Below are 27,716 nucleotides of genomic sequence, written 5' to 3' on the forward strand. Positions count from 1 at the left end.
TGTGGGTAACTTCGTCATCCCCGTCCAAGTACACCACACAGAGAGAGGAGTGGGACCGCGAGAGGAAGGGAAGCACCCCTCGTAGCTGACCACTGTAGCTGTACTGGAACAGGTGCTCTCTGTAGCCGGGCACTTTGTGGTTCAAGGAATGCTGACTCCAGCTCACCAGAAAGCCAACTGTAATGGCAAAGTAACTTTTTCTGTGTACCCGTGGATTTTAACATTGATCAAACTTTTGTCTTTTTTCGTAATTACTCATAATTACCCCGATCCCTTATGTATGTACACCACAAAAAGAATATACTGTGGAATAATTTTCATTAATGAAGTTCAATCTTCAGGGACAGCCAAATTTTTCTTGGTTCCTGGGGACGTGATTTCATTGGTAGCAAGTTCAGATTTAAATATTAATTTTAATAAGTATTGCACAAATGCTTGAATATACATTTGTACATTTGTAGGGATGTAAATTCATGGACAAGGGCTATCCACAAAAGCCATGAACATTGGTCCCCAAATAAAAATGATGATTCCACAGCGTAAAATCTGGACTGGTATTGTACATGTTTGCTACTGGAAACTTTTTCAAATGCCAAAAATTACTTGAGCACATAAATTTGTTACAGATTTTTTCCATTTTTCCAAATACGGTGACACACAAAAGCCCCTAATACTTGTACCGGTACATGGAATTTTAAAAGTGTTACCAATTTATAGGCTTAAAATAATGTACAAGTTCTCATTACTTTTACCTTACACTGTATTAACTGTTGGTTTTTGTTTTTGTAAGCTTTTTTATCAATAAAATGTTGTTTTAAAATATGTAACCTACCTGATTTATGAAGGAATTTCACTTTGGTTGGAAAACCGGGCAGTTCTATGACTTTTGTCAGGAGGACCTCTCTTATACAACTAAGAAGAGTGAGAGCAGTGAAAATGAAATGAAAAAACAACACCACAATAATTATAAGGTTATTCAAGATTTCTGACTCTTCGTCTTACCTGTCTTGTGGGTTTTGAATTGTGAAAAGAACCAGAATGTTATCAACAGAAAAGGCTCCTATCATCTCTCCCGTGTCTTCTGATAAGACTTCCACATGCTCAAAATTCCCATTTAATTGCTCTCCATTTTCACTAATCTTAAATGGAACAAAACTGAAACAAAAGCAAGATAAGTAAATTACAGCAAGTGACATTATAAAGTATTATTTCAGTAATTCACCAATAAATTATTTCTAAGAATAAATCAAAATTAACGTATAATATTCGTAATTTTCTTATTTTTGAGTGTCAGCAAAATGCCACAAATTTCTGAAATAGGGAATGTTAAGCATACATGTATGTGAAAATCAATCTGTGTAGAAAGTATTGCACATGTACATATTAGAAGTTAAGAAATATATATGGTACCGTATATCTTACTACAAAGTTAGTGAATAAATACAGTTCTGTGCACTTAAACAGACTAATTAGTACCAATCTGATAATTCTGACAGCCAGAAATACACAATGACAGAATGAGATAGTACCTTTGTTGAAGTGATCCATCTAATCGAATCTGCATTGGTTTTAGGTGACAGAGACTCTGTCGTCCATCTGCAAACTTGATTCCAAACTCATTCTTCAGAATCACTATGTCCAATAGAGCTCCAACCATACTGCATTCTAGGAAGTCATCAGAATATCTTGTAAGCCCATTGTTTATCTCCATAAGACCCAACCTTCAAATGAGCGAATAAGCTTTATCTTTATGTATCATAACAATCATTCATTTCAACAATTAACAATCTCCGATCCAGCCATTTGCAATAACTCTGAATTGTCCGGATTTTATTTATTTGTACCATTAATCTGCCTTTTTGATCAGTCTTTTAGTGTTAATATTGCTATCACTGATTCAACATAATGCTTGGCTTAGTGCGTAGATGGAGATCTAAAGTCACTATATATAGGTAAAGGGGCGGGGCGTATCACTGACACGCTAGTACAAGTTAACTTGTATAATTATTTCAGTATATCCATAGTGGGTAAATTGCAATACATGTATCTTTATAAATTGCATGGATATCATCAATAAATTTCTTTTCTTCATTTCATTTATAGAGTTTGAAGGACGAATAACATTTTTATGATGAAAAAATAGTTTGAGGTTTAAAGTCGAAGAACCTGATATATATGAGTAGAGGAACATGAACATACACATCAGGTGTACCAACATGTACCGTATCTTTTTGTTGCATCTCTTTTAAATTAGTAAAAATCATACTATAATATCATCTCTTGGAAAATCAGAGTTATTCAAATAGAAATGCATTCATTTAAGAACCTTCAAGTTTCATAAAATAGTAATAAAAATAAAAACTACAGTACCTTTTTTGTTTGAAGAAAATGAGGTTGTCTCCAATAAGTGTCATCGTGTGAAATGGAACATTTACACCTAAGAAAATTTCCTGCATTTCTTTCCCTTTACTGTCAAAAATTGTCATTTTGCTAAAAAGAAAAAAAAACCATGTGTACATAAAAAATACTTCACATTTTGTTTTTTTATTTTTTCAAAACCAGCCAATTGAAAGATATAATTGATTTACTGCACATTCACCATGAGCAAATCAGCACTAAATTGAGGGGATAATTACATACAGTATACATGTACATCAAACAACTGAACACCAAACAACTTTTTACTACCTCTGAGGAAAATAGCAAGTTAATAATGTATTGCAGTACATTTCATTAAGCAAACTGCCCATGCTAAGGTATTCAGCAATAAATGAATCAAGATCAAGTTCCTAAAAATAACACAAAAAGTTCTTAAAAATTCAAAGTTTAAATTTGACAAATTTCCAGAAAAATAAAGGAATCAAAATTTCGCATCAAAATCAGGTGTAAACAAATATTCCTGGCTATATTTTTCAATTAAATTTCATGTTCATTTTAAGATATGTAGAATACTTGTATAAGATTTTAAAAATAAAATGGAGCCAGGAATACATAAATCCTTTGATACTAAACATGAACATGTATGTACAAGGACCTATCATGAGATTCTTACCTGTCTGTGGTCCTTACACAGAAGTACATGTAATCAGACCTAGGGGATGTCACCATAAATCCAGTCTTTTGTTTTGGTCTCATTATAATCGGACTTACAAAGCTATCCCGGTCTTTGCACTGGATTATCTACATGAAAACATCTACTTTCTCAGTTAACATACATTGTATAGAGAATAAAAAGTCCTCAATTGGTGTTTTAAACTTTGGCCAACAAGGCAAAATTGACACAAATACAGGTATATATAATCATCATCCATTAATTAAAAGGCAGTACAATATGTTTTAAAACCAATATACATTAAAATCATGATGGTAGATAATTGTTGATAAAGGAAAATGCTTGCCTTGTCTAATTCTGCCCTTAACTTTGACATTTCTGTAAAACTGCACTTCAGAAACAACTTAAAACTAGAACTGTCCTAATGGGACTAATACCCCCGCTAGGCTAATTTCAAATGGGACAAATAATTGAATTGAATAATAATTAAGGTTTGGAACACATAAAAAAAAAAAATTCTAGAATTGTAAAAAAAATAGTTAACAAAGAAATTGTCAGAATTTCACTGTAAATACATATCTATAACAGTAATACATTTACAAATGTATGTATTTGATGATATATTTTTTTAATTTAATTGATTTAAAGAAAAACCAACAAAATGACAATAACCCCTCCCTTTGCAGTGAATAGAAATACCGGTAGCCAAGCAATGCTCTTCCGTTGATAAAACTTTCAATATCTTTCTAATAAGAGTCTTGACAGATGCAATTAGTTGTTTCAAATTTTCCTCACTTTCTCCTATGGCACAATTGAACTCCATATCAGAAAATTGATCCCATAGGACTATGATTTTCTTTGATGAGCTTGTTAAATTTAATAAACTCCCAAAACATTACCATAATTACCATACTATGTAAAAATATGTAAAAAAGAAAATTAATATTACAAACAATTTTAAAATTGCCAAAACACTACAATCATATCAGTAATTTTGAATTTCATTTAAATTAATGCCCAATAGGGTCACTTCATCAAATTACTTGACAAATAAATTTAAACAACCTCTTAAAATAGTTTAACTTCTTTATTAATAATTATATTATTTATTTCCTTATAATGATAGACCTTTTGGTTTACATGAAACAGTTTTAAAATAGCCCCAAAACCATCACCCATTTTACAGATTATCAATTTCCCCTAAACACATGCTCCATCTGAACCATGGCTCAGAAAATGGCTCCCTTGGGACAAATGAATTCTGCCACACTTGTCTTTGATGTTTTCATTAGCTCCTAAGAATTTATCATTGACAAACAAAATCTTTGCATTGTCAGTTGATAGAATACTTATAAAAAATATTTTTTTTTTATTAATTAAGACGTAAAGACAAAAAACTCCATCTGGATGTATATAAATATATTTTAGAGTGTTTTCTATTAATTAATTAATAAAATCTGTAAGGATTACCTCCCTTACTTTTCAACATTAGTGTACAATATATAGAATAAGGAAAATGAAAACTGTCATAAAATCATTAAATCTTGTCTGATCTTAAAAAAAATTGCAGGTGCACATCTTCAGATGGTGTTCAACATATGTACAAATTTTCAAACTGTTCCATGCAGTAATAAAAAATTCTATAGGGGGGACAAAGTTGCGTCTACAGACAGACGGACAGACGGACGGACAGACAGACGGACAGGGTGAAACCAATATACCCCCCTAAACTTCGTTTGCGGGGGTATAATAAAACTCTTTGTAAAGAGGTATGTTGTATAAAACCAATCAAAATTTAAAACACTAGACACTAAGTTTGGTTTGTATGACATCATCATACTGGTACATAATATGCCTCTCAACATTTTTCTCTCAAATGGCTATAAAGAATTAAAATTTAACTTTAAGAAAATGGGTTATACCGGTAATAGTCAACCAACACAAATTGATATACCAGTTCCAATTATGTAGGATATTCATTTCATATTTGTTCACAATTTTACAGGAATTAAACTACATGCCTTGTATGTTCAAATTCAAATGCCAAAAAGTTTGTTATCCTACTAAGTCATTTCAGAATCTAAGAATTGCCTCACCACATAATAGATATCCTGATAAATCTGAATAGTAAGCAAAGCATTGTTTCCCACAGTTTGAGGAGGATCAACGAATTTCATGTACTGTCTTCCTGCTGTCTTTGGTTGAGCATTATGTTTCTTTTTCTTTTTATCCACCTCTTTGTCTCTTTTGATGATGTTAAGAGCTCTGCCAACATCCTATAAGAAAGAAGTTTTAATAATCATATTTGCCAACAAGTTTATATTAGTCAGTCATATATATTTTCACAAATGATATACATTTTCAAGAAATTGATCATGGTTTTTGCACTTATATGATTATAACACCACTGTATTTTCAGCAGTGCAGGTTTTTGCTTACACCGCTTGCCACTGGATGGCCCTGTTTGTACCACTTGGTCAGAAGACTATTGACTTTTTCCACTTCAGGGCCACAATTTATACTATTCAGACTATCAACAGTTTCCTACAAAGTTGGTCATAAGTAAAGGTTATAATAAAACATGCTCATTGGAAATAGGACAATAACACATGCTCTGAAAAAGACCACCAAATACAAATGATTAATTTGATATTTCAATGATAAACAACTACCGTACATTTGATATGATCAAGTATCCCCCCCCCCCCCCCCCCCCCCCCCCCCCCCCCGTTTTAAGCAAATTTCAAATATATGAAGTATTGTATCAAAATCAAATCTTTATAAAACATTATACAGAGGATGTTTATCACATTAATCTTGATATTAGTCATCATTGTCTAATAGCTGCTCATCTATGACGTCACTTATATGAGCTAATTTCCACATTTTGCAAACTAACATTAAACTTACATTACGGTAAATGAAAAAAATTGATGGGAAATAGGCATCGATTTTGACATTGAGCATCGAAACAACACAACAATTGAAGAATACCTGATACAAGAAGTCTTTGATTTTCTGAACCAAGCTGAACTTTGCTCTCTGACCGTTGGGACCATTCCAGTGAGCATAAACAACCTGGTCAGTCGTGGGTTCACAATAATAACCCGGCCAATATGTCTTATTAGTTATCTTAAAAAAACAATTTCCAGTGAGATAAGCTTTGACTTCATCCTGTTTCTTTCTGCAATCATTATGATAGATCTCCATCACATTAGGCAAATAATTCCAGTCATCTATAAGTAAAAAAAAATATATCAAAATTTAATTCACCATTCAAGCCATCAAATATTTACATTCAAGCAAAAACAAGAAAGGACTTGGTGTAATCATACGGCATCAAAATAACTTCTCACCAAAAGGTCTTCGACTGTCTTCGGTGGGAAATGCTTTCCAAGGATTTAGATCTTGCCCATCAAGATCCAAGTTCAGAAAACTATTGTAAAAATAATGTTTTTTTAATCACAGACATGGTGTGTATGCTTGCAAATAAAGAAAGTTATTACAAGAGGGATAGAACGATACTATATACAGGGTTATTTTGCTCCTTGTTATTCCAACATTCTACTCTTGCAAGCCATTTTGTTCATTCTTAAATTCGCCAAAACAAAGTTAGAAATAAAAACTGTTTCTAGCTAACACAGTATTTTTAAAAATTGTTTAAATTAGCCCCGTCTTAAATTCCCCTACTGAAAAAAAGGGCGAAAAGGGCAAAAATATTAAGACGAGTCAAATATTTCTCTGTATACAGTACTGTGGATTATTAAAACAGAAAACATTGATAGATTGTTGGCTATGGCATACTAAGTGTATGACTGTATATATAACGAGAAAGTGGAGGAAACAAAAGGACAGACATATATTAACATAGAGAAGAAAGAGATTTCCACTGGAATATTAATTAGTTAAACATAAAGAAGTAAGAGATTTTTGGTCTCCACATACCCAGAGTAAGGGTTCAGTAGGATGCTTGTTACTGGAGGCAACACCATGGAACAGTCTCCTGTTATGTAGCCATCGTCTGTCATTCTTAGATTCAGGTCTGGATTACAGAGATCAAATCCACTACAGCCCCTGGAGTTAAAATCATGCACTCAGCCTTTATATACTGTAGATTCCTAATTAATTGCTTGGAATTAATATCAGCATAAAATTGCAAAAAGCACTCTTTGCTGATTTTAAAATCTTGCCATTATTTTCTGAGAGTTAAAAACTATAAGTTTCACATTTGTGATTTTATATGTTTGCAATTTGATACAAAACAGCGGGATCGCAGAATTAAGTACTTGGTAATATAAGGAATTCACAGTATATTATAATCAAGATTTCTGATACTTTTCTCAGCAACTAATTTTTTTTCATTACTAATCTATAGCTACTATATGAATGATTATATCTTTCCACATGGTAATGTATAAATTGGGGAAGTGTTTATGGGCTAGTATACCTCTCACATACATGTAGTTGAGGGGTACACCAAAAATCCATTAATCAAAAGTATTTCTATATTGACCTTGTAAATATAAAACCAACAATAAACATAAAACATGCAGAGCAATCAACACGTCTTGACGCTTCAGCTGCTTGCATTTCAATGATTTTGCGGCTGTGCACTGCCATTCACATTATCTCAAAAGTGACATTTACAAAAAATAATAGAGCCCCCCCCCTCCCTACCCCCAAAAAAAACAACTTTGAATGTTTCCACAGTATCTCCTTATAATTATATGACATACTCATCATTATTACAGCTCCCACGAGCATGATGAAACTGTCTTCTCCAAACCACCTTCAGAGCTCTGACAGGGCCCAGTGACAACAGCGGCTCAAAGGGGTTTTGGACAGCCAGCTGCAGGGCGTCCATGTTGTGGTGGGACAACTTCCTGCCTGTCAGGAGGTCCACCATCTTCAGCCCAGGGACCCTCTGTCTGTATTCTTCATCACCGTCTAGTCCTCCAAAACTGTCAAAGAAAGAAAGACAATCTTGGGGGAACCAATAGAAACAACTTTATCTATATACTATAAGTAAGGACAACCCTGCTTTGTCATCTGTGTCCAACATTGAAAAATGTCAGAGGTATATGGTCTATTATTAGAGGATAGAATGCTTACAACTTTTAATGAGAACATCTTGTTAAAGGGAGTATACCTTTTGATAAATTCTCCATAACAGTGGTCAGATTCTTGAGATTGACCCATTATGGCACTAAAAAATGCCCAGTGATACCAAACTTTGGGGTTATTTTTGCTGTATTCCTGCAAAACATCTCTAACAAAGCCCAAGCTGCTTCCATCTAAATCATATCAAAAGAATTTTGTTCACGTAATTTCTGAATTAATAACAAAAGTTTTAAATAAATTATCACCATGATCACTGCATGTATTATATACTTGTGTATACATGTAGAAGTAGCTATAAGGATTAAGTATGAATCGGTAATCTTACCTGTCCTGTCCCCTTGCAAGTTCCCTAAGTGTAAACACAATAAAATATCAGCAGCCTCGACATACAGCTCATTGCGCCTGTTGGAGGGACATAATCGAAATACTGTGTTCCAAACAACTGGTTGGTTTCTTGCCTTGCTTTCTGTCAGAACTCTACAAACCAAATCTCTGTGCTTATGTTCACACTGACAAATCAAACGACGAAAAAAGATACAGCTTGATCGTGAACAGATATTGCTCTTTCATTTTTATGCTTTTCTGAAATCAAGTCTTTTTTCGATATAATTACATCGTTTTCGTTTATTTTGGATTTTTTTGGGGGGATATTTAAACAACTGGTCTTCAAAAAGCATTCATTAATTTGTAATTACATCAACTTTAACAGTGAAATGGCTTAAGAAATATAAACAAAGAAAATACGAAATATCTAGACCTTCTTTAACAATGTATCATTACTGTATTACAAACCCCTGGTTCTGTACGTCAGTTATAAGTAACCGAGTCTGTGTTTCTATGACATCACTCTTCGAGGAATGAGCCTGTAAGAGGCAATTCCCTAAAAGATGGTACATTTTGATGGCTTTTTCTGACTGATAAATCATGGTATAGAGTCTCCCAATTTCTCCAATTATAAACAGCTTCTCATCTGAAATGCACAATATTTAAAGGGTTCATTAAGTTTAAACATCAAACATTTTTAATATGGAATACAAGCAACATGAAAAGCAATAAACTTTGATAGTCTGAAATATCTGATGTTTTTGTGGCTTTTGATAATTTACTTGCCTGACAAAATTCATGTAAAATATCAAAATTGCAAAAAAAAAATATATGAAATAAAATGTCAGATATTTTGGACCACGTTTAAAAGTAGTGACAAACATGCAGATTTCTCTGTTTTATCAGTTAAACAGAATTTTGCATAGCACGAAATCTTCACAATTACACTAAGTTCAGGAAAAGTTGTCAGCAGTCAAGTGATATATATCACAGGTTTATTACTATAAATACCTGTGGCAGATGGCCCCTTATACAGGTCTACAAAAGCCTGTAGTGCCCCTTTGAAATTCCCTCTTGCCCAATAAACATATGGAAGACTTCTCTTAAAGTATAACTTGGTTGTCTGAGGATATCTGAAGAAAAAGACGGATAAACGGTTCAGAGTGAATCACAATGAATGTTTACAAACAATCCAATCATTCCAATGTAAATTGTGAAGAGGTCATAATCTGAGTTTATGTATCATTTTACCAACATACTCAAGTTACACAAAGCAATTGATTACCAATTCACCTGCCTTTTTTTTTATTAAGTACTTCCTATAATATGTTCAACCTGGGATATTACAGTAATTATCTCCATGATAAAATACAATGTAATATTTAATCAAATATTCAACTTTTTGTAAAAAAAAACTACAATCCAAAATTTTTATTTTGCAATTTAATCAAAAATTCTGTAGAATTATTACAAGTATGCTACATTTGGACGATTCCACGTAAATACCGGTACATATTTTGGCTATACAATAATCATGACGATAAATTTAAACAACAATGCTCCTTTTGCATTGGTGGAATTGACGTCACTGAGAACTACTGTAGCATACAGTATTTTACAGTCCTATACTATGAATGCTCAAGAATCCTGGACATCGTTGACCTTTACGTTTTATATCACATCATGGTGATATCAACCCATTGTGAAAATTTTTATATTGCCAAACTTGGGTGTCGATCATTCTCTGTAGCGCAATGAGTAAATCTTCAGTCTACTGACTAGCAGGTCCTCCGTTCAATTTGATTAGGTATATGAATAGTTATTAATCTTTAAATGTTGATCCTACCATCCCCCCCCCCCTCCCACATGAGATATGTATATGTGATCGTATTAAAATCCATGTGATAACAGTTCAACTTCATCATAATTTACCTTGATTTCAAGAACTGATGAAGTGACTCCACACTTTTGCCTTCATTAATTGATATCTTTTTGGATTTTCTATTCTTCCTATTATGGTATCCATCTTTTCCAATATGCTTCCTGGCACTTCCCATCAAGAAAGTCACCAAAGTTGCAAAAACTGTAGATTTTGAGAAAATGTAAAACAACTTAACAAGATAAGCTGTATAAAATTAGTTTTAATATTAATTTGCTTGATTTACTTATTGTTACAGCGAGATTTACATAAAAGCATAATTTAAAAGATATTTAACTTTCAAGTTAAACATATGCTTAACATACAAATTTTATCGGACTTTTGTACTTTATCTTTTTAAAATGAACTCTATTTATTATATGTATAAATTATCAACTTCTATTATTTTATATAATTTCAATTTTACCCTGTTAAATCTCTATAAGTTTGTGATTAGAAACTACAACTACTGTTAACTTACCCATGAAAAACTGAACATCTGCTCTAATATGATGTCCATAATTTTCTAAATCATCTTTGTCAAAGCAAGCATTAATCAAAACTGAATTCACATTTTCCAATTCTTTCCAAATGCTGCTCATACGATAAAAGTCATTACCAGTTCTGTTTTCCCCATGATAAAATGGGTACTGATTCATGTTTCCTGTAAGTATTTTTTCCACAGTTGATAGATTTTGACATAACCATAAAAAATTACTTTTGGTAACTGAATATTGTAAGTTTGAAGACAAAATTGTTTTATTCATTCCGACAGGGAAATGGGAAGATTTGATAAAGCTTTTGATTAGATGGCTTTTTCGATAAAGGTGAATTTTCTTCATGCACATTTCTGTCAAGGATGGGACACTTGACGTGGTAGGAACAGAACTAGATGTTTGTGTTTGTACTTCCAACAATGAACTGTCCTCTTCCACGTCACCCACACTTAGCCCACCAAAAAGCTCCAACATTAATTTATGATCAGTTTTATTTCTAGATTTTCTCTTTTTTTTGCGAGCCCCCTTCTTGCTTGATGCACACTGTTGTGAAGAAGTTCTGCTTTCATTTTGGTTTTCATTTTCACTTGTTGATGAGCAAGGAGAGGTGCTTTTCGTCAGTTCTAAACTTTCTGTGTCACTGTCCGAGATCAAGCCACACTGTAACAGACTCCAGTCTGACGAAGCAGGTGTTGTTGGTCTGGAATAATCATCATCAGAAAACGCTGTGCCTATGGCTTGGTTTTCAGGTATCTCTATAAAACTAAACTCAGAGCCGCTGTCAGACTGCTGTTTGGTTTCACAAACATCGAATGACAGATCATCAAGAATAAAGTCTGCTAAATCGAAATCTCCAATTGATTGGAAGTTTTCTGAATTATCTCTTTCATTTGATTTTGCTTCGTCTGCAGATTGTCTCTCAATGTCTTCCCTGGGTTGTTCTCTTGGTCTCTCGATGAGGTCGTCGTTGTCGTTGTCAACGATTTCAAAATCTCCAAATGTAGCCATCCTGATTCATTAGCTTATCTCTAGAGTTCGTAGAAGTAGCAATTATGTAAAACGTATACAAAATATGAAATGGCTCATATTTCAACATGGAAAGGGATATTTACTTTACATATTTGGATACTATCTTTTCAACACGGGCATCACGGTGACCACCTCTTCCTCTTCTGCAATTTGTTTACAATCGTCTTAGAAGCGTTTCAAACAAATTTTATTTCTATCGTTCAAAAAAACACTTTAGTGACTAAGAGATAAAATTAAAACCAAGTCGGAAAATCCGGCTCTCTTGGGGGGGGGGGGGGGATGTGCGTTTAAAAATTAAAGATAGTTTTAAAGCAAAAGAAATGCCGCAACGGCAACAATCAACTGATGGCAACAATATATCATTACTGCAGATAAGTCTAATAGAGAATTTCTATGATGACAACTTGACGGTTGGTATTATATTATACACAGTATAAATGATGCAGCCTCCCAGAAATGACAAATCCTATTAGAACTATTTTAATAAAAACTTGGACTTTAGGTAGTTGTGTCAAACAGCAGTGTGACGAAGGCCTGTCTATTTCATTGCTATCCACTCAGCCATGGCTCTTTGAAATCAACAAGATTTATCTGGCTTTTGAACCAAGACTACCAATCAGTGCATATTTCGCTTGAAATCGCGTCATTTGCTTTGACACTAGGAATAGATAGCTACGCCCTACTGAAAGTCCAAGGTCTTGTTAAAATGGTTCTACATATTCTTAAGTGGCTTTGATCGAAATGCAAACAAACAGTAGGATATTTTTTATATTTTTTATTTTCATCTAAACAATAAAGTGTAGCTGAACGCAACATTAAGTTGACTTGACACAATGAATTTCTGTAAATGCAAGATATGTTGTATTTTACACATGCACAATATTTACAACACTTTGACAGATAGTTAAGATATTCAATTAAACCTTACATATACACAGACATTGCCTATGTTGGGGCATTTGGATTCCTGGATACAATTGCACAGAATGTTTAGCAGTTTGAATTTCTCAATCTGCCTTTAATGATTTACACTTTCAGTTTGGTGAAAAAACAGTGGCCAACCATCACTCAAAGCTTTCAGGTTTTCCTAAATAGTTCAAGGCTTACCTATTGGAGTGAATAAGGCAAGCAAATTGTACATAAAAAAATTGAATGGATAAAGTGGGCAACCAAATCTGTCCAAAAATCAGATTGTTTTTGCCTATGAAACTAATTTTTCTTCACAAAATAAATCCATCATTTTCATTAAACATTAATCAATATTTATACAAGTATTTAACATATTTCTGTCATGGAAATGCAGTTATAACTATTTTAACTACATTTATATAAAATAAAATATATGTCATCATATACAATATACATACATCTTAAAGAACCTATTAAATATAGTCATAAATAATTTTTAATGTACTTTTAAAAGCAACATCTAAATAAACAGTCAATGGTACACACAGCCTGGCTGTAATGTTTACAGTTTGACTGCAAAATGATATCATACTTCCATATCCGAAAAATGTAACCATACATTTTGGAGGAAATCTCATACAATTGTGAACAGTCAATCATTATTTTACCTCAGTGTAAAAGTAAAATGATCATAAATGTATGTACTGACTATTAAACAATGAAAAAGAAAGAGGTGATTCACTGTACACATTTGTTAATTCTATACCATTACAAAAGGTACATAGTCAGACAGGACAAAACCTAGATATAAATGCAAAGTGTGTCTTTATTACTTATTACTTGTGGGAAAATATATATATTTGTTCAAAACTTTGAAAGACATTATCATTATTAAAAAGTTCTAAAACTTGTCAAAACAAAGGATCATACAACAAAGCAAGAACTTTGTTTTGTAATAAATACTTTCCTGTGAAAACTTGAAAATAAGGTGATAGATGCAAGACAAACTATCATTTGGAGAGAAATTAAGGCATAGACATAACTTCATTCATGCTAACAACTTATATACATGTACCATTGTGAAACAGAAGATGTGACAGAGAAAGTTTTTTTTAAAAATTGGAGCAAAAAATCAAAAAGAAAACATGATAATAATATGTTACAGGTATTCAACATTCAAAAAATATGTATGCACCATTTGTAAGTAACATTAGAATGTCAAACAACATGTACATTCCTAGTAATATACACAATAGTAATGAGAATGGTCATCTAGAACATGTGATCTGTTACTAGATGTGAAAGCACTTTATCTCTCCTGTTCTGTCAGCCATCTCAAATCCAGTTCCTTAAAGTTCCATTAATCACAGAATATCACAGATCGTTGCTCATTCTGCAATCAAAAAAAAAACTTTATTCAATATTAAAAATGAAATATAAACAAACACATACATCATAAAAAAATGTCATCATAATAAAATAGAAATTAAAAATATAGTGGTCTCATTTATATGCTGTAAACAACAGTACAAAAAAACACACCAATAAATAACTCGTACATTTTTGGTCATTCCACGCCATGGGCGAATATCATGACCAGTCCGGGCTCCATAATCAAATCATCGGGCATGTGTTCGTTTTCGCATGACATCACCACCACAGCTTGCTTTCCTGAATTCATATTTTATAACTTTTAGTTTCTTCACGAATATATTGACATACATATATGCATATACATGTGTATAATATTTTCACAAATTACTTCATATATGACCATTCACACTATTAAAAAAACTCTTTTAACATTAACTAAAAATGTCTGGGTTTGATAAAAACTAAACTCAAATTTTCACATTTAAATTCATAAACATGTTCAATAACATACAACTCAGATGAGAAATGCAAAGGATCAAACAAACTTTTTCTACTATCTATTAATTTCATATCTTTGTTATTTAACTAGCTTGAAGAAGTAATTAAATATAACAAATGTATCAGATTAATTATGACACAAGTATTCATATTCTTAAAACCCCAATCCCCACACTTTGTGGTGTAAAATGGGGTGGGGTGGGGGTGGGGGGGGGGGGGTGTTACATTTATGTGGTTGTACAGTTTTCCTATTCCTAGCAGAAACTCAGAACATATATGCTTTAAAGTGACATTCATTATTATAATAGCACACATGAACGATTCATATACATCATGAAACGTAACTGAAGATCTATCGATCTGTAGTCTGCTCTGATGGACAATTCTACAATTCTAGTTGCTTGTCATATATGTCCACCTACAGTAATAGATATGCAACTATTATTACTATGAAACAATTTTCCAGTGATAAATGTGCGATATCTGTCAAAGTCTCTTCTGAATTTTGGACTAGTTCCATTCTATTACGGGGAAAATTGTCCAAAATTTGACTGCTTGTTTAGATGTAAACAGATGACTTTAATCTCTTGCCTGCTTCAACATTTACCAATGGGAAATCTTCAAACCCTCCATTACTACAATAGGTTTGTTTTTTACCTTTACTAGATTTAAATCCTAACTAAATATCAAGTTGTTTTTGAACTGTATTCAGTAGTGATTTATTTAAATCGTACATAAAATTACTGGAAATGTCTATTGTCAAGTCGTACAAAAAAATCCTATTTATTTAAAAATATTTAATCAAATGACTTGAAAATCTATAGGGTTTGTCCTTTTACCATGCAAAAAAAGTATACAAAGTTTAATGAACATTTATGAGAGGGTTTTCTTTGAATTTTGCTAAAAAGCTGATAATGGGCACATATAAATACATACATTCACACACACGCACAGTAGCAATGCTATATCCCTTTCGCAACAAGTTGATAATAAAATGTACATCAAACACACCTGGAATTCGTTTTGTGACATAATTTTCATACTGTCTTCTGTTGAGTTGCCTGGTCTCCAAAGTACTGAGTCCATTTGGCCACCGTCGTTCGTGGGCGTTTTCCATCAGCTCATTGACTATGTGGGGTGGGGAGCCACTGTCAATGAGGGCCCTCTTGATCACTGCTTGTAACACAGCATCAGGGGTAGAAATCATTCCACCCCACCGTGTCACTCTGGCAGTCTGTAAACTGTTCACCCATCTATTATAAACAAAATACACCAAATATTACGTGAAATTCCGGAACTCATGTGTAAACTTATACACCATATCCCCATGCCCTTAGAAACTTTATTTGATATTCAAAATTAAAGGTGAATATCAAAATTTAATGACAAACTAGATGTGACTCGCATTTAAAAGTTTCTTAATTAAGCTGAAAACAAATTTCATATCAACAACATATTGCTTATTATACGGATTTGCAAAAGGATTCATATTTGGCCATTAGAGCATCTTCCCAAGTCAAAAGTTTTTGATCCGCTCTGCTCAACATAAACCTTTGATCAAACAAACAAAACAAATTCGGGTTTACAATCCTGCCATCTAGCGAGAGTACCGGTACTTATTTTTGGAGTTCTTCTTCTGACCAATCAGCAAATGCATATTAAACCGAAAAAATACAGCAATATGGATGTGCCCATGAACAAGTTGTTCATAGTAATTGAATTCATAGAAAAGATGGGTTTACTTGGACTAAAAACTGATGGCAGTAAGTCAATCACTTACTAGTCTTTCTCAAAATCATTTGATAATGGCACAAATTGATCGATGCACAATTAACATAATTTTTTGAAAAAACGTTTCTTATTGGATCATGCAAACTTTAATGAGACCAACCAGAAAATGTGGTTTCTAACCCCGTCAAACTCTGCCTATTCGGTCAAGGGTTTTTGAGAAGCGGAGCAGATCAGAAACCCTTGACTTGGGAAGATGCCAATCTATAGATTTAAGTCCAAAGTCAGTTCAATAAGTAATAATACTTATATAAAAACCATCTTGATCAAAAGCGTACTCTTGCATCTTTTAAGAAGGTGATATCTCAGTTAAATGAAATTCAGTCTTACCTTAGAACATCAGCATTTTCCATCTCTGATTGTATTTCTCTCATTCTGGGGTTAGACACTCTCATTGATCTCATATACTCCTGCAAGAAAACATAAGTTTATTACATGTAATTAGTACCGTACTTCATAAACCAATGATAGTTCCCAAAGTATGCTCTTGTGCATCTCAACTTAAAATCTTCTTTATTTGGATAACTTAAAGTTTGGGGTTTGTAGATACATGTATCACCTTCAACCATATTTACATCCCCCCATCTGACTTTGGTTTCAATATCTGTTTAAACAAAAGATTTTTTTTCACACAGAGATAGTTACCCTAAACTCGTGTCTCAGAGGGCCATTACATTTATTTAATCACAAACATTGACCATTGTAAAATAGAAAGAAAAAAATTAAACTATGATATGAGCTGCAAAGACCTTTTCAAATGGATATTTGAATTTGATATCTACATAGAAATACTAGTGAAGCCAACTATGATTATCAATTTGATCCAAATACCCAATTTGCCCCAAGAAAAATGTCACATCAAAAGATAACTCTTGACAAATATATTTTTTTATCTCATGTACCTATTTCTAACTTATTGCAGACAAAATATTTGGCTTTGTACTCAATTCTATAAAAAGAAAAACTTCCATTTTCTAAAAAAAAAAATTATTTTTCCACCTTTTAATACGAATGTAAAAATTACTTCATATATTTAATTTCATATATTGGAATTGTTTGCAAATGAATAAGGCAAATAGAACAAGCTAACATAAACTCTTTGACAGTTCAATAATATCACCCATAACTAGACTCTTGTTGCTATAGCAACAAAAAGGTCTTCCGTTCCTCATGTATTAATCTGCACAAAAAATCCAGTTATCTTGTAAACAGAAAATGGATACATGTACATTTTGTCTTTCCTCAAAGTTTGGATGTTCATGTTTTCGTTAGTTATAATATCTCGTTAAAAAAAGGTTTTTATCTAGGGACCGGAAACGAACAAACCGAAGTGATTTAAAAAACGGAAAGTAGATATGTTAGTTCATTTACCTACGTACGTTACTGTTCATCACATTGAGTAAAATGTTTTTAAAAAAGTTAAAAGTTTTAAAAAAAGTTTTATTGCTTTTGAACATTTCAATTATTAACCGGAAGTGACGTAGGACCCAATGAAACCCGTTAAACACATGTTCAATCAATGTCCATTATCTATATAAGTCTTGATCTATCACAGTTTCTTGTGGGTACTTTGTTTTTAAAAAAGAAGGCTACCTGAGATATTTGAGATGTCTCACCGGAAGTAGATCTTTTTTTTTACCATGTGTAGATGACTTTTTGTATTCCTATAGCTAAAATGTTACTTCAATGCTAAATAACCAAAATATTTTTAAAAATATCAAAATTGGGTGTACTTCTGTGACGACCGGAAGTTACGCCGGATAAAACAAAATAGTGTTAACACATGTACATACATAGGTCTATCATCCCACAAAGTTTGGTTGTTCAAGTCGTTACTGTTTTTGAGATCTCGTCGAAATCAGGTTTTTGGTCTCGGGACAGGAAACGGGCAAACGGAAGTGTTCAATGTAAATTGTATTCAATATTTCTTGTATACTTGCCTTTTGTACATTATTTTTCATTTATCTAACTAAAATATATCAAAGGAAAACAGTTAAACTGATAAACAGCTCGATTTTTTTAACTCTTCCGGTATGGACCGGAAGTGACGGAAGACAAAATGAAACCGGTTAAACACATCTTCAATCAAATGTCTATCATCCATGAAAGTTTCGTGTCTTGATCGCCTATAGTTTCTCAGATCTCGCGGGTACAAAATGTGTTTTAAAAAAGCTACCTGAGATAATTGAGATATCTCACCGGAAGTAGAATTTTTTTGTTGATATTACATCGCAGAGATTTCCTATGTATAGATTTATTCTTATATATTTATTTTATTGACAAAAAATTTGATGCGTAAACAAATTATTTTTTAAGTGCTTCCGGTGACGACCGGAAGTTATGACGAACAAAACAAAAGTGTTTAAACACATCTACAGCTATAGGTCTATCATCCCACAAAGTTTGAATGTTTAAGTCTTTACCGTTTTTTAGATCTCGAGGTGACAAGCTTTTTGTCGCGGGACAGGAAACGGACGACCGGAAGTGAATTTAGAACATTTTTAATTAAAATCCTCTAGATCTTTTTATTTTCTGTCATTCCTGAAAATTTTATAAAAATCCATCAAGACATCTCTGAGAAATTCACGAGAGAAAAAGGGGAAAAAAATAATAATAATAAGAAAGAAAGAAAAAACCTAACAATCACTATAAGGTCTTCCGTTGGAAACGGAAGACCTTAATAAGATACCAAATTGTTTTGGGTATGTTAATATAAAAATTGACTCTTACTTTTAAAAGCTGTAGTTCCCTTTTTTGTTCACTGATATTTAATTTCTGTTCTGTTAATTCAGTCTGCATTTCTGTCATTCTTGATGCCTGTTGTTGCACTAGATTACGAAGCTCTCGAACACAATTGTGATCCTGTGTACAAAACCAAGATTAATCAACATGTCTAATTTGTCTATGATAGAGGTACACCATCACATCACAGAGCGTCTATTACAAACAGACAAACCTTTAACTCATCCTTGGGAACAACAATCCCACACCCACTCTCACAATGAACGGGCTTTTTGGGATTGTGCTCACATTCCTGTATGTGTGCAGACAGCATGTCTAATTTAACTACTGCGGTACAGCCATAGGTGGCATTATCACAAGCGATCTGTAGGCGGGACAGAAGGTTCCTGAGGATGCGGGGGACAGGCTTCAGCTGATTGGGGGTGATGGGGTTCCGGTCAACTGGACAAGTTGGTTGTCTTGTTAACCATTCCTGTATGCAAGCTCCACAAAATGCATGCTCACATTGTGGGGCCTAAAAAGATGTCAAAATTTGGTTACCATGAAAAATTACAATAAAATCAGCACAAGTAGATGGTGAACTTTTAATCAATTCAAAAAACATGTACCAAAACAATTGTTTTCAACAATACACATTGTTATTATGGAGTATGTCTACCTGCAAGGGTTCTTCTAACACTCCACTACATATGGGACAAACCAATTCTTCATCTACATCACCTTGAAAGCGATTGAGTTCATATCCCATATTGCCTGAAATAGAAATCAAACTACATAAGAAATATAAGTATCTGGTTATAAATTTTGACAAAGCAGAGTTTCATCTAATGAACATGTACTTTCAAAGATTGGGAACACTGAACATGTTATACAGTGGGACCGGCGTTCTATAATTAGTGTTCCCCGACTCCCAAACCAAAACCATACAGTACATCTCAGCACGGACCAAATTTTCTGATGCTAGGGACTTTAGATCCGCATTAAACAATAAAATCTCATGTATGAATCATATCGATGCTCCAAGGAGTATAACAATTGAAGAATGCAATTTAATCAAATCAGTTTCATTTTTTAATAAGAACTGATAAACTAAAACTTAATACCAAAAGAATAAAGTGCGTGTAAGATTATGAATGTCGCTTACTCTTAAGACATAAAAACGTTAAATATTTATTGACTAAACGCACCTTAATCACCTCGTATTTATAATTTCAATAAACACATCTTCTACATTTTCCTTGCAAATTCCGAAAATAACTACTTCCTCCAGCGAATTTGCACATGCGTCATACGGCACTTCAGGCCTATAGTTGACGATAATATTTAAAAGATTAATTTATTTATACTAAGCTTAAACATTTAAATTTAATTCAATCTGTATCTCATCTGGTAATTATTAATTATTAAAATCACAATTACTTGCATTCACAATGAATGGTTTTCATATTTAATATTATAATAATTTTTTTTTTAATATTCCTTTCCCCCTTTTAGTAGAAACTGAAATAAACATATCTTGATCATTGAAACGTTTTACCAAAATCGCTAAGAGCTTATGTAATTAAACAGAACCACAACACTGAGCGTTTCCAAAACATGACATGTCAAGTCCAATCAATTTAGAATAAATATATTGCGCAAATCAGTTTTCTGCAGTGAGTTGGATTATACGATACAGGTATTGCTTATAGTTTGGTAGATGATCTGAGTAAATGTTACTATAGTTAATTCAAATTTATAGAAGCATCTTTTTATTATATTTCTGTATTTATAAACAGTCAACAAGCAGTAAAAATCTGATTACATGAGAGCTGAAAGATTGATAATGTTACTAATCCTTAACAATTTTATGTCTTATTTCAGTTGGATTTTTTTTTAATTTGTAAATGAAAACCAATCTCTAATTATCTCAATTAATTTTAATGTACATGTAGTCATGGCAAGTAATGAAGTACCAATTCAAGAGGAGGTGAAAGTGTCTGAAGAGAAATCAAACTCATCTGTGAAGGATAAGCAGGAAGAAATTTCAGTTGTACCCTCACAAACACCTGCAGAGATTCCAATGCAAGACATGAAGAGTTCAGAAAACGGAGCCTTTTCCATGGATGAAGGACACCAGGATGAATGTATTCCAGCAATATCATACCATGATATTCTTCCTGAGCTTCTGTTAAGAGCAGAATCCAAAGAAACTGCACCACAGTACTCAAGATTTGGGTAGTTAATTTCTATGATATGTAGTTAATTCATGATTGGTCAACATAATTTAAAATTTAGAGTAGGCTTATGATTGGTTTTATATATACGTCTGGTGTGCAACCAGTTCTTGCCAAGTACCATTTCTTGCCTCTGCATTGTATCATCATTTCATCAGCACATAATATGTAAACGGTGTGACCGTTGGACCGAGTGCAGATTTAACACAGTGCAGTTTGATTTTTGTAAAATAAAATCTATTTAAAACGCACACAGTGGGATCCGCCAGCATGGTCATTCGTTAAAGTTAAACTAAACGTCGCGTGCTCAGTCTATATTATGACGTCATATTTCAGACGTAAAACGTCTTCGGAAATAGCCGAAGAGACTTACGTGATTCCGATTTTTTTTTTTATTTCTTCTTTCATTTTTCATCAATTTAATTTATATGAATGCCAATGTAATAAAATTGAATACTTTATTCAGAATCTTAAAGATCAGTTCTTTGACGTCAATGTTTTTATTTTCCATCCGATAATTTGATAAGACATACATAGAACAAGTCGTGTTTCTTGATTATAGCACAATTGAAACTCATCTGGTTTCCTTTTTAATTTCTTTTTATTCAAATTACCTTCTATTGAAACACTGGAACTTATTAAATCGAGTTTAGTGGCAACAAACATCGATAAGTACCAATCAATCAATGATCGAACTAACTTTTTAAAAACAAAATGGCTGCCAATATGGCGGCGCCCAGGGCTGGAAGAAAATTTTTTTGGCCTTAGTACCCCTGATTCAACTTTCATTTTTCACTGATTTTCTTATATATACGTGTTACCATAAATCCTCGCTACGCGAGGCGGGCTTCGCCCGCCTCTCGCTGCGCTCGGTAAAATTATATACACAATGCACTGGCGAGAAATGGTACTTGGCGAGATCCGGTTGCACGCCAGTAAATTAATTTGAATTCACCAGCTTTTTTAATTTTTACATTATTGTTAGGCTTAGTATTACAATTTATAATCAGTTTATATAAATAGAAGTTTTTGTATAGGTTAAAAATTTTCTTTCCCATTTTGGAAATAAAAATATTGCTCTGTAAACTGCATCTGGGCTGTCATAATATGCCCATGAAAACTATCATAAATTTTAAAAAACTCTGTGCATGTTCATATTAAATGTTATTATTTTTGCCAGGACCCTGATAGAAAAAGCAAACCAATGGTTGAAAGAAAACCCAGAAAGAATGTTGTGGAAATGTGAGACAGTTATAATGAAGCTGAAATCAGAGGACGAAGTTGATACAGAAAGTGTGTACTATATGGAATCTGCCTATGGCACCAATGTTTTCCTAATGGTACTTCGGTGAGTAAAATGATAAGGGATATAAAAATCATAAACACGAAGCTGTTTGATCTGAATGTATAACATACTTATGTACTTAGATGAATTCATTTCATTTATGAATACTAAAAAGTAAGCAAAATGCATTAGGTCTTCAGAACGAGATTATAAAAAGGTTTTTTAATCAGATAATTTTTATGCAAAATACCTTAAGAAAACAAAAAATGCTGAGAATTTTAAGGCCTGACTATGTAAATGGGTAAGAGATGATTTCTGAATCTAAATTCTTAGATATTGATCAAGCAACTTTTAGATGCATTTTCAAATATTACTGAATTGATGAGTTTTCCATGACATAACATACAGTAGGACTTACTGTTCATTTCATTCATGTATGACAAAACAATGATCCATTTCTTTATTTGAAAGGTTATGGCTTGTACCAAGACCTTCCCCAGACATTCCTGTAGGAGAGATCGGTTACACATCAGCTTTACCAGGTCGACAGACTTCCATAATGCAGGGTCAATACGAGTCAAATATTCAAGTATCTGAAGGAGTCAGGTTGCCAGAAATGATCACAAATCTAAACAAACAAATGATGAAAAGTCCCTTACCAGGTTTGTAACAGAGAGTCAGCCCTAGCTTGCAAAGTTCCAATCAAACAAACACATAACTTCTATAGGTATAAGTCAAGGTTTAAATGTTGTATACCTATTTTGTTTTTTCAGGTAGTATTTTGAATATGGAGACAGTGATTTATAGGGTTTCTACAAACTTTGGTGAGATACTGTCAGTGGATCCAGATGAAACATGCTGGGCTGAAAATGGGTCAAAGGCAAGGGCTTTTGTTCATGGCTTGAGAATCTTCTACATTGTTGGAAAACCTCAATATTGTACTATTGGTGAGTAAAGAGAAATTAAGTACCATATACACTGTATTGTACTTGATGATATTTATACTTCATTTTTATGGCTGGTTGTTTTATCAAATACCGGTACTTCAAAACATAGGTTTCCATGACGAGCAACCTGATATTGCTGATAACTCCTTTGGAACATCATTCAAGTTTCTGCCCTTCAGGAGAGCTGTAGCCAAAATGGGAATATGGCTAAGAAAGCAGCGGGTAGTTATTGCTTTATTTTACTTTTTTAAAATAAATCACACTTAATTTTTTTTTTTTGTATAAAATAAACAGTGCATAGTTTCAATCTAATACAGTATACTGATCATCTATCAACAGAACATCAGAATGCTGAACTTGCAGACAGTCAATGTGAGATGTGGACTCGACTCAAAAGGTAAATACAACAATCAAAAGATCAAAAACAAAAATCATCCTAATATGCCTTACTGGTATTGATATACTCTTCACTTTTACCATCTGTTAACAAACGATAACGAATAATGTATTTTAACATCTTCTATTTTTATTTTTACAGGATTTATCAAAATTGAACATGAAGAGTGTAGTTCCTCAGAGCCAGCACATGTAGAAACAAGGTACTGCAAAATCCTGCGCACATTTTACCAGGTCAACTCCTCCAAATCTGACGAAAGTCCTTACCAGTCCCTCAAAATCTCCACCAGACTTTTTGTACCTGTCAGAGTGTATAGTCGTGACTTCGAATCCTGGTCAAAGACAATGATGAGATTAAATAAATGGATGAATTACACAAGTAAGCAAAACAAACATACATGTACTTTAATTAGCGGCATAGTTGATAATTTATATACAATTACTTTACAATCGATATCTGATGTATATCTATGGGTATTTTAAAAACTGATTGTGTTTTTATACAGAGGTTCCCCCATTTGGTGTAGAGACCGTGCAGTACCAGTTTTATATTGACGGCGACAGTACCCCCACCCTGGAGGACAAGGTGGAGAACTCAGTCAGGCGTAACCTGGGCCGCTACCACCTGTCTACAGTCAGGTACCACTAAATCTTTACTATCATGAACGCTAGCTCTTAGTTGATGGTTTTAGGATAAGGTAGAAGGAATAGTTTTTCTCTAAATTGATAAAGAATAATTTGTTAGTTAAGAGTCACCAGAAATAGCCCCATGTATCTTGATTTATAAACACTAAAAAGAGGACATCTGCCTGTACCAGCGTGGACATATTTAGTGAACAGTTCAGTCAGCTTTTTAAACATACCGATGCAGCCTTATACTATCATGATCATTAGATCCTACACAGGTGTAGATACTTCTGTACAGGTAACAAGGCAAGCTTAATACCTATGTACTCCATGGTAACATGATTATTATGAGACGTTGCTAGGAACTATTTTCATTGTCTTTGATATTAATGAAGATCAAATGTCAATTTATATATGCATGAAAGTAGTTATTCAACATGTATGCAGGTTTGCAATATTAGGTCTTGCAAGTTTAAAGCCTGTATTTGTTGAAGTCCAGATAGAACTAGATATGATATAAATTGCCATCAATGACTATTTTTCATATTATTTTTTGTATGTTCCAGTATAGATTCATTGCTTACCTTATGGGTGACTGCTTATTAAGATTTAATATGATTGTATTGTTTGGTTTTAAGGATGTATTTCCCATCCGAGTTTGAGGAACCACCAGTGGAGGTTTCCCCAGAAGTGGACGCAGGTTATTATTCATCCTGGGGATGCTCCATCTCATAAACCAGACTGACCACAGTGACTAAACAAAAAGCCAAATGATTTCAATTATTGAATCAATAGATTGTGGCGTACAGACTGCTATTGTAATTTCTTTTGTATATTTTCTCCAGTTTTTTACATTATGCAAAGATTTATTGAATTAAGGTATCAATATTATTAATAACAATAAGATACCTGGCCCTTTATAATATTGTTTACCTCACTTGACAAACGGAGGATTTACTGTCACAGGTTGTAACTCACTTATTTTTTGATATTTTATTTGTTATCTCTGAGAGATGTGTGAACATATGTGACTAAATATGGCTATTACTTGTCCATTTTGAGGCTGGAGTTGCCTGTATTTAGTACTCTTTAAGGTTTCTCAGGATAAAATTGTTTTCAGGCTGTGAGTGTGTGTGTTTTTTGAAGTGAAAGACTGATGTTTGCATGACGACAGATACTATTGTCTTGAGAGAAAGAAAGGCTTACCCAGGGGAGAAGGGGAGGGTTTTTAATTTGTTGTGCAATGACAGAAGTGTTCAGCATCAAGTACTATTAAAAAGATATTGCTCATGGTTTGATATTTACAGAAGCATTTTATTTGTATTCATTGCTACTTTTTTACTGTTACAATTTAGCCTTTATTCTACAGAGATGATGATTTACTGAATTTCCCTTTTTTAACTTCAGATTATTAAGAAGAAATCAAATTCCTGCTTTATTGATTATTATTGTGAATTTTACATTTACACTGTAAAATGATCTTTTCTATATGTAGTAGTGTAGCCTCTCATTGGTTTTGTTAAATGTTGATATATAAAGATTTATTTATTTTTTTGTAACTAATAAAATTATATATACATTGTACATCATTTTATATAGAATAGATCATTTTGTATTTTTTGATAGGCATAAAACACTAAGTCTTGTACATTTTGGTTTTTTCCTGATATATTTGCTTATTTCTTTTTGTATTCATCTGTGTTTTGTTACATACATATCATTTATATGTTTGTCTATATAGTGATTTTCTTCTCATTTTATACATGCATTACTGCTAAGAAAGTAGAGACAATTCCTGTTGAAATTTGACATTTTGTCAGTAGATCCAAACAATTTCGTCCATTTCTGTCAATCCGCCCAATTTTTATGTGATAATGAGAATTATTCATATGTATTGTATTTATTAACCTTTTTGAATTTGTACTTTTTTTCTATCTTTAAATAAACACATTCCTTCCTATTTGTCTGTATATTTGTGAAAGTTAAAGTAACAAGAGGCCCCTGGGCCACATTGCTGAGCTGAGTAACAGTTTACAACAAAATTTATTTATCCCTTTTTAATTTTCTTTTTTAAACTATGAACTCCTATTGTAGGAACACAGGGTTTCATGATATAACAATTTGAATTTCTGTAAGAATTCTTGTGTCTTTACAAGCTTTAACCCTTGAGATTCATGATTAGTATTACACTGTTTCCCCATATGTATTCCAATTAACAAATTTCACACCTCTGTAGCCATTCATTGATTGTGTGGTCATACGATTCTTCAAAAGATGAACCTCAGAGGGCTTGATGGTTGCGGCCATTTTTAGATCCAAGAATCAAGATAATTCCAAATTCAAATAATACTCTGATATAAGGATATGATTTAAAATTTTAGCCCCCCCCCCCCCTTCCCTGCTTGATGTTATAAGAAAATGTATTTTAATAAATGTGACCGTAAAAAAATTGAATGAAAATCATTGCAATTAAACACAAAAAAATATTTTAAATTTTATTTGGTATGAAAGTTCCTCAGGTAAGAGTTATCGTTCCTAAGTGTCAAGGCCCAAATACCTTGGGGACTTTACATTTCTGAGTTGAAGAATTTCCTAAATGTCATGTTAGAATAATAAATACATCTGATATAAGGATATGATTTAAAATTTTAGCCCCCCCCCCCTTCCCTGCTTATTGTTATAAGAAAATGTATTTTAATAAATGTGACCGTAAAAAAATTGAATGAAAATCATTGCAATTAAACACAAAAAAATATTTTAAATTTTATTTGGTATGAAAGTTCCTCAGGTAAGAGTTATCGTTCCTAAGTGTCAAGGCCCAAATACCTTGGGGACTTTACATTTCTGAGTTGAAGAAAATTTCCTAAATGTCATGTTAGAATAATAAATACATACATATTTCATTATAGGCCTATATAAGTGAATACATTCGCTTTAATGCAAAACAAAGTCAAATAAAGAAAGGGGAAAATTAACTAACAGGATCTTAGTAT

General features: G+C 32.9%; 3 protein-coding genes across 7 annotated transcripts in view; 1 reads left to right on the forward strand and 2 right to left on the reverse strand.

Moving 5' to 3' along the window:
- The window catches only part of LOC105328702 (uncharacterized), a 12,732-nt gene extending 605 nt beyond the window's left edge, over positions 1-12,127 (reverse strand). The window contains exons 1-19 of one of the 3 annotated variants that reach the window (XM_034443831.2): positions 12,025-12,127; positions 10,897-11,940; positions 10,430-10,580; positions 9,509-9,630; positions 8,966-9,143; positions 8,499-8,650; positions 8,202-8,346; positions 7,789-8,013; positions 6,998-7,126; positions 6,409-6,488; positions 6,047-6,288; positions 5,492-5,596; positions 5,149-5,328; positions 3,053-3,180; positions 2,371-2,490; positions 1,530-1,721; positions 1,003-1,155; positions 833-912; positions 1-177 (exon numbers count right to left, since the gene is read on the reverse strand). The exon at positions 1-177 is cut by the window's left edge and continues 605 nt beyond it. In XM_034443831.2, coding sequence (XP_034299722.2) covers positions 1-177; positions 833-912; positions 1,003-1,155; positions 1,530-1,721; positions 2,371-2,490; positions 3,053-3,180; positions 5,149-5,328; positions 5,492-5,596; positions 6,047-6,288; positions 6,409-6,488; positions 6,998-7,126; positions 7,789-8,013; positions 8,202-8,346; positions 8,499-8,650; positions 8,966-9,143; positions 9,509-9,630; positions 10,430-10,580; positions 10,897-11,920 — 3,583 coding nt within the window. In that variant the 5' untranslated portion in view covers positions 11,921-11,940; positions 12,025-12,127. Of the gene's footprint in view, positions 178-832; positions 913-1,002; positions 1,156-1,529; positions 1,722-2,370; positions 2,491-3,052; positions 3,181-5,148; positions 5,329-5,491; positions 5,597-6,046; positions 6,289-6,408; positions 6,489-6,997; positions 7,127-7,788; positions 8,014-8,201; positions 8,347-8,498; positions 8,651-8,965; positions 9,144-9,508; positions 9,631-10,429; positions 10,581-10,896 lie in introns of all 3 variants that reach the window. The other 2 variants (XM_066077124.1, XM_066077126.1) reach the window with 2 other exon arrangements.
- A 574-nt stretch (positions 12,128-12,701) lies between these two features.
- On the reverse strand, positions 12,702-20,573 carry LOC105328704 (E3 ubiquitin-protein ligase NRDP1). 3 transcript variants are annotated; one of them, XM_011429697.4, is made up of 8 exons: positions 20,440-20,573; positions 19,911-20,005; positions 19,467-19,766; positions 19,241-19,372; positions 16,841-16,920; positions 15,734-15,975; positions 14,410-14,521; positions 12,702-14,243 (listed from the first exon to the last, which is right to left on the reverse strand). In XM_011429697.4, exons 2-7 carry the CDS (start codon positions 19,998-20,000, stop codon positions 14,418-14,420), a joined length of 948 nt encoding a protein of 315 aa, XP_011427999.1. In that variant the 5' UTR covers positions 20,001-20,005; positions 20,440-20,573; the 3' UTR covers positions 12,702-14,243; positions 14,410-14,417. The 3 variants fall into 3 exon arrangements, with proteins under 3 accessions (XP_011427999.1, XP_011428000.1, XP_019922947.1); XM_011429698.4 differs by having other exon boundaries at positions 14,393-14,521; XM_020067388.3 differs by having other exon boundaries at positions 20,449-20,503.
- Positions 20,574-20,776: 203 nt separating this feature from the next.
- Positions 20,777-26,683, forward strand: LOC105328705 (uncharacterized). The gene is made up of 10 exons (XM_011429699.4): positions 20,777-20,930; positions 21,187-21,469; positions 22,649-22,816; positions 23,225-23,415; positions 23,527-23,700; positions 23,810-23,922; positions 24,040-24,097; positions 24,239-24,475; positions 24,603-24,735; positions 25,362-26,683. Exons 2-10 carry the CDS (start codon positions 21,189-21,191, stop codon positions 25,456-25,458), a joined length of 1,452 nt encoding a protein of 483 aa, XP_011428001.3. The 5' UTR covers positions 20,777-20,930; positions 21,187-21,188; the 3' UTR covers positions 25,459-26,683.
- The last annotated feature ends 1,033 nt before the right edge of the window (positions 26,684-27,716 follow it).

This window comes from Magallana gigas, chromosome 2, assembly GCF_963853765.1.
Source record: "Magallana gigas chromosome 2, xbMagGiga1.1, whole genome shotgun sequence".
NCBI classification, from domain to species: domain Eukaryota; kingdom Metazoa; phylum Mollusca; class Bivalvia; order Ostreida; family Ostreidae; genus Magallana; species Magallana gigas.

Excerpts from the sequence above, each read along its gene's own strand:
- LOC105328704 (XM_011429697.4), bottom strand. The coding sequence starts at position 20,000 with ATGGGATATGAACTCAATCGCTTTCAAGGTGATGTAGATGAAGAATTG. Across the intron at positions 19,767-19,910 it reads TGTTAGAAGAACCCTTGCAG|GCCCCACAATGTGAGCATGC; the intron begins GTAGACATACTC and ends ACATCTTTTTAG. Across the intron at positions 15,976-16,840 it reads GAAAATGCTGATGTTCTAAG|ATGGGTGAACAGTTTACAGA; the intron begins GTAAGACTGAAT and ends TGTTTATAATAG.
- LOC105328705 (XM_011429699.4), top strand. The coding sequence starts at position 21,189 with ATGGCAAGTAATGAAGTACCAATTCAAGAGGAGGTGAAAGTGTCTGAA. Across the intron at positions 21,470-22,648 it reads CCACAGTACTCAAGATTTGG|GACCCTGATAGAAAAAGCAA; the intron begins GTAGTTAATTTC and ends TATTTTTGCCAG. Across the intron at positions 23,701-23,809 it reads ACCTCAATATTGTACTATTG|GTTTCCATGACGAGCAACCT; the intron begins GTGAGTAAAGAG and ends TTCAAAACATAG.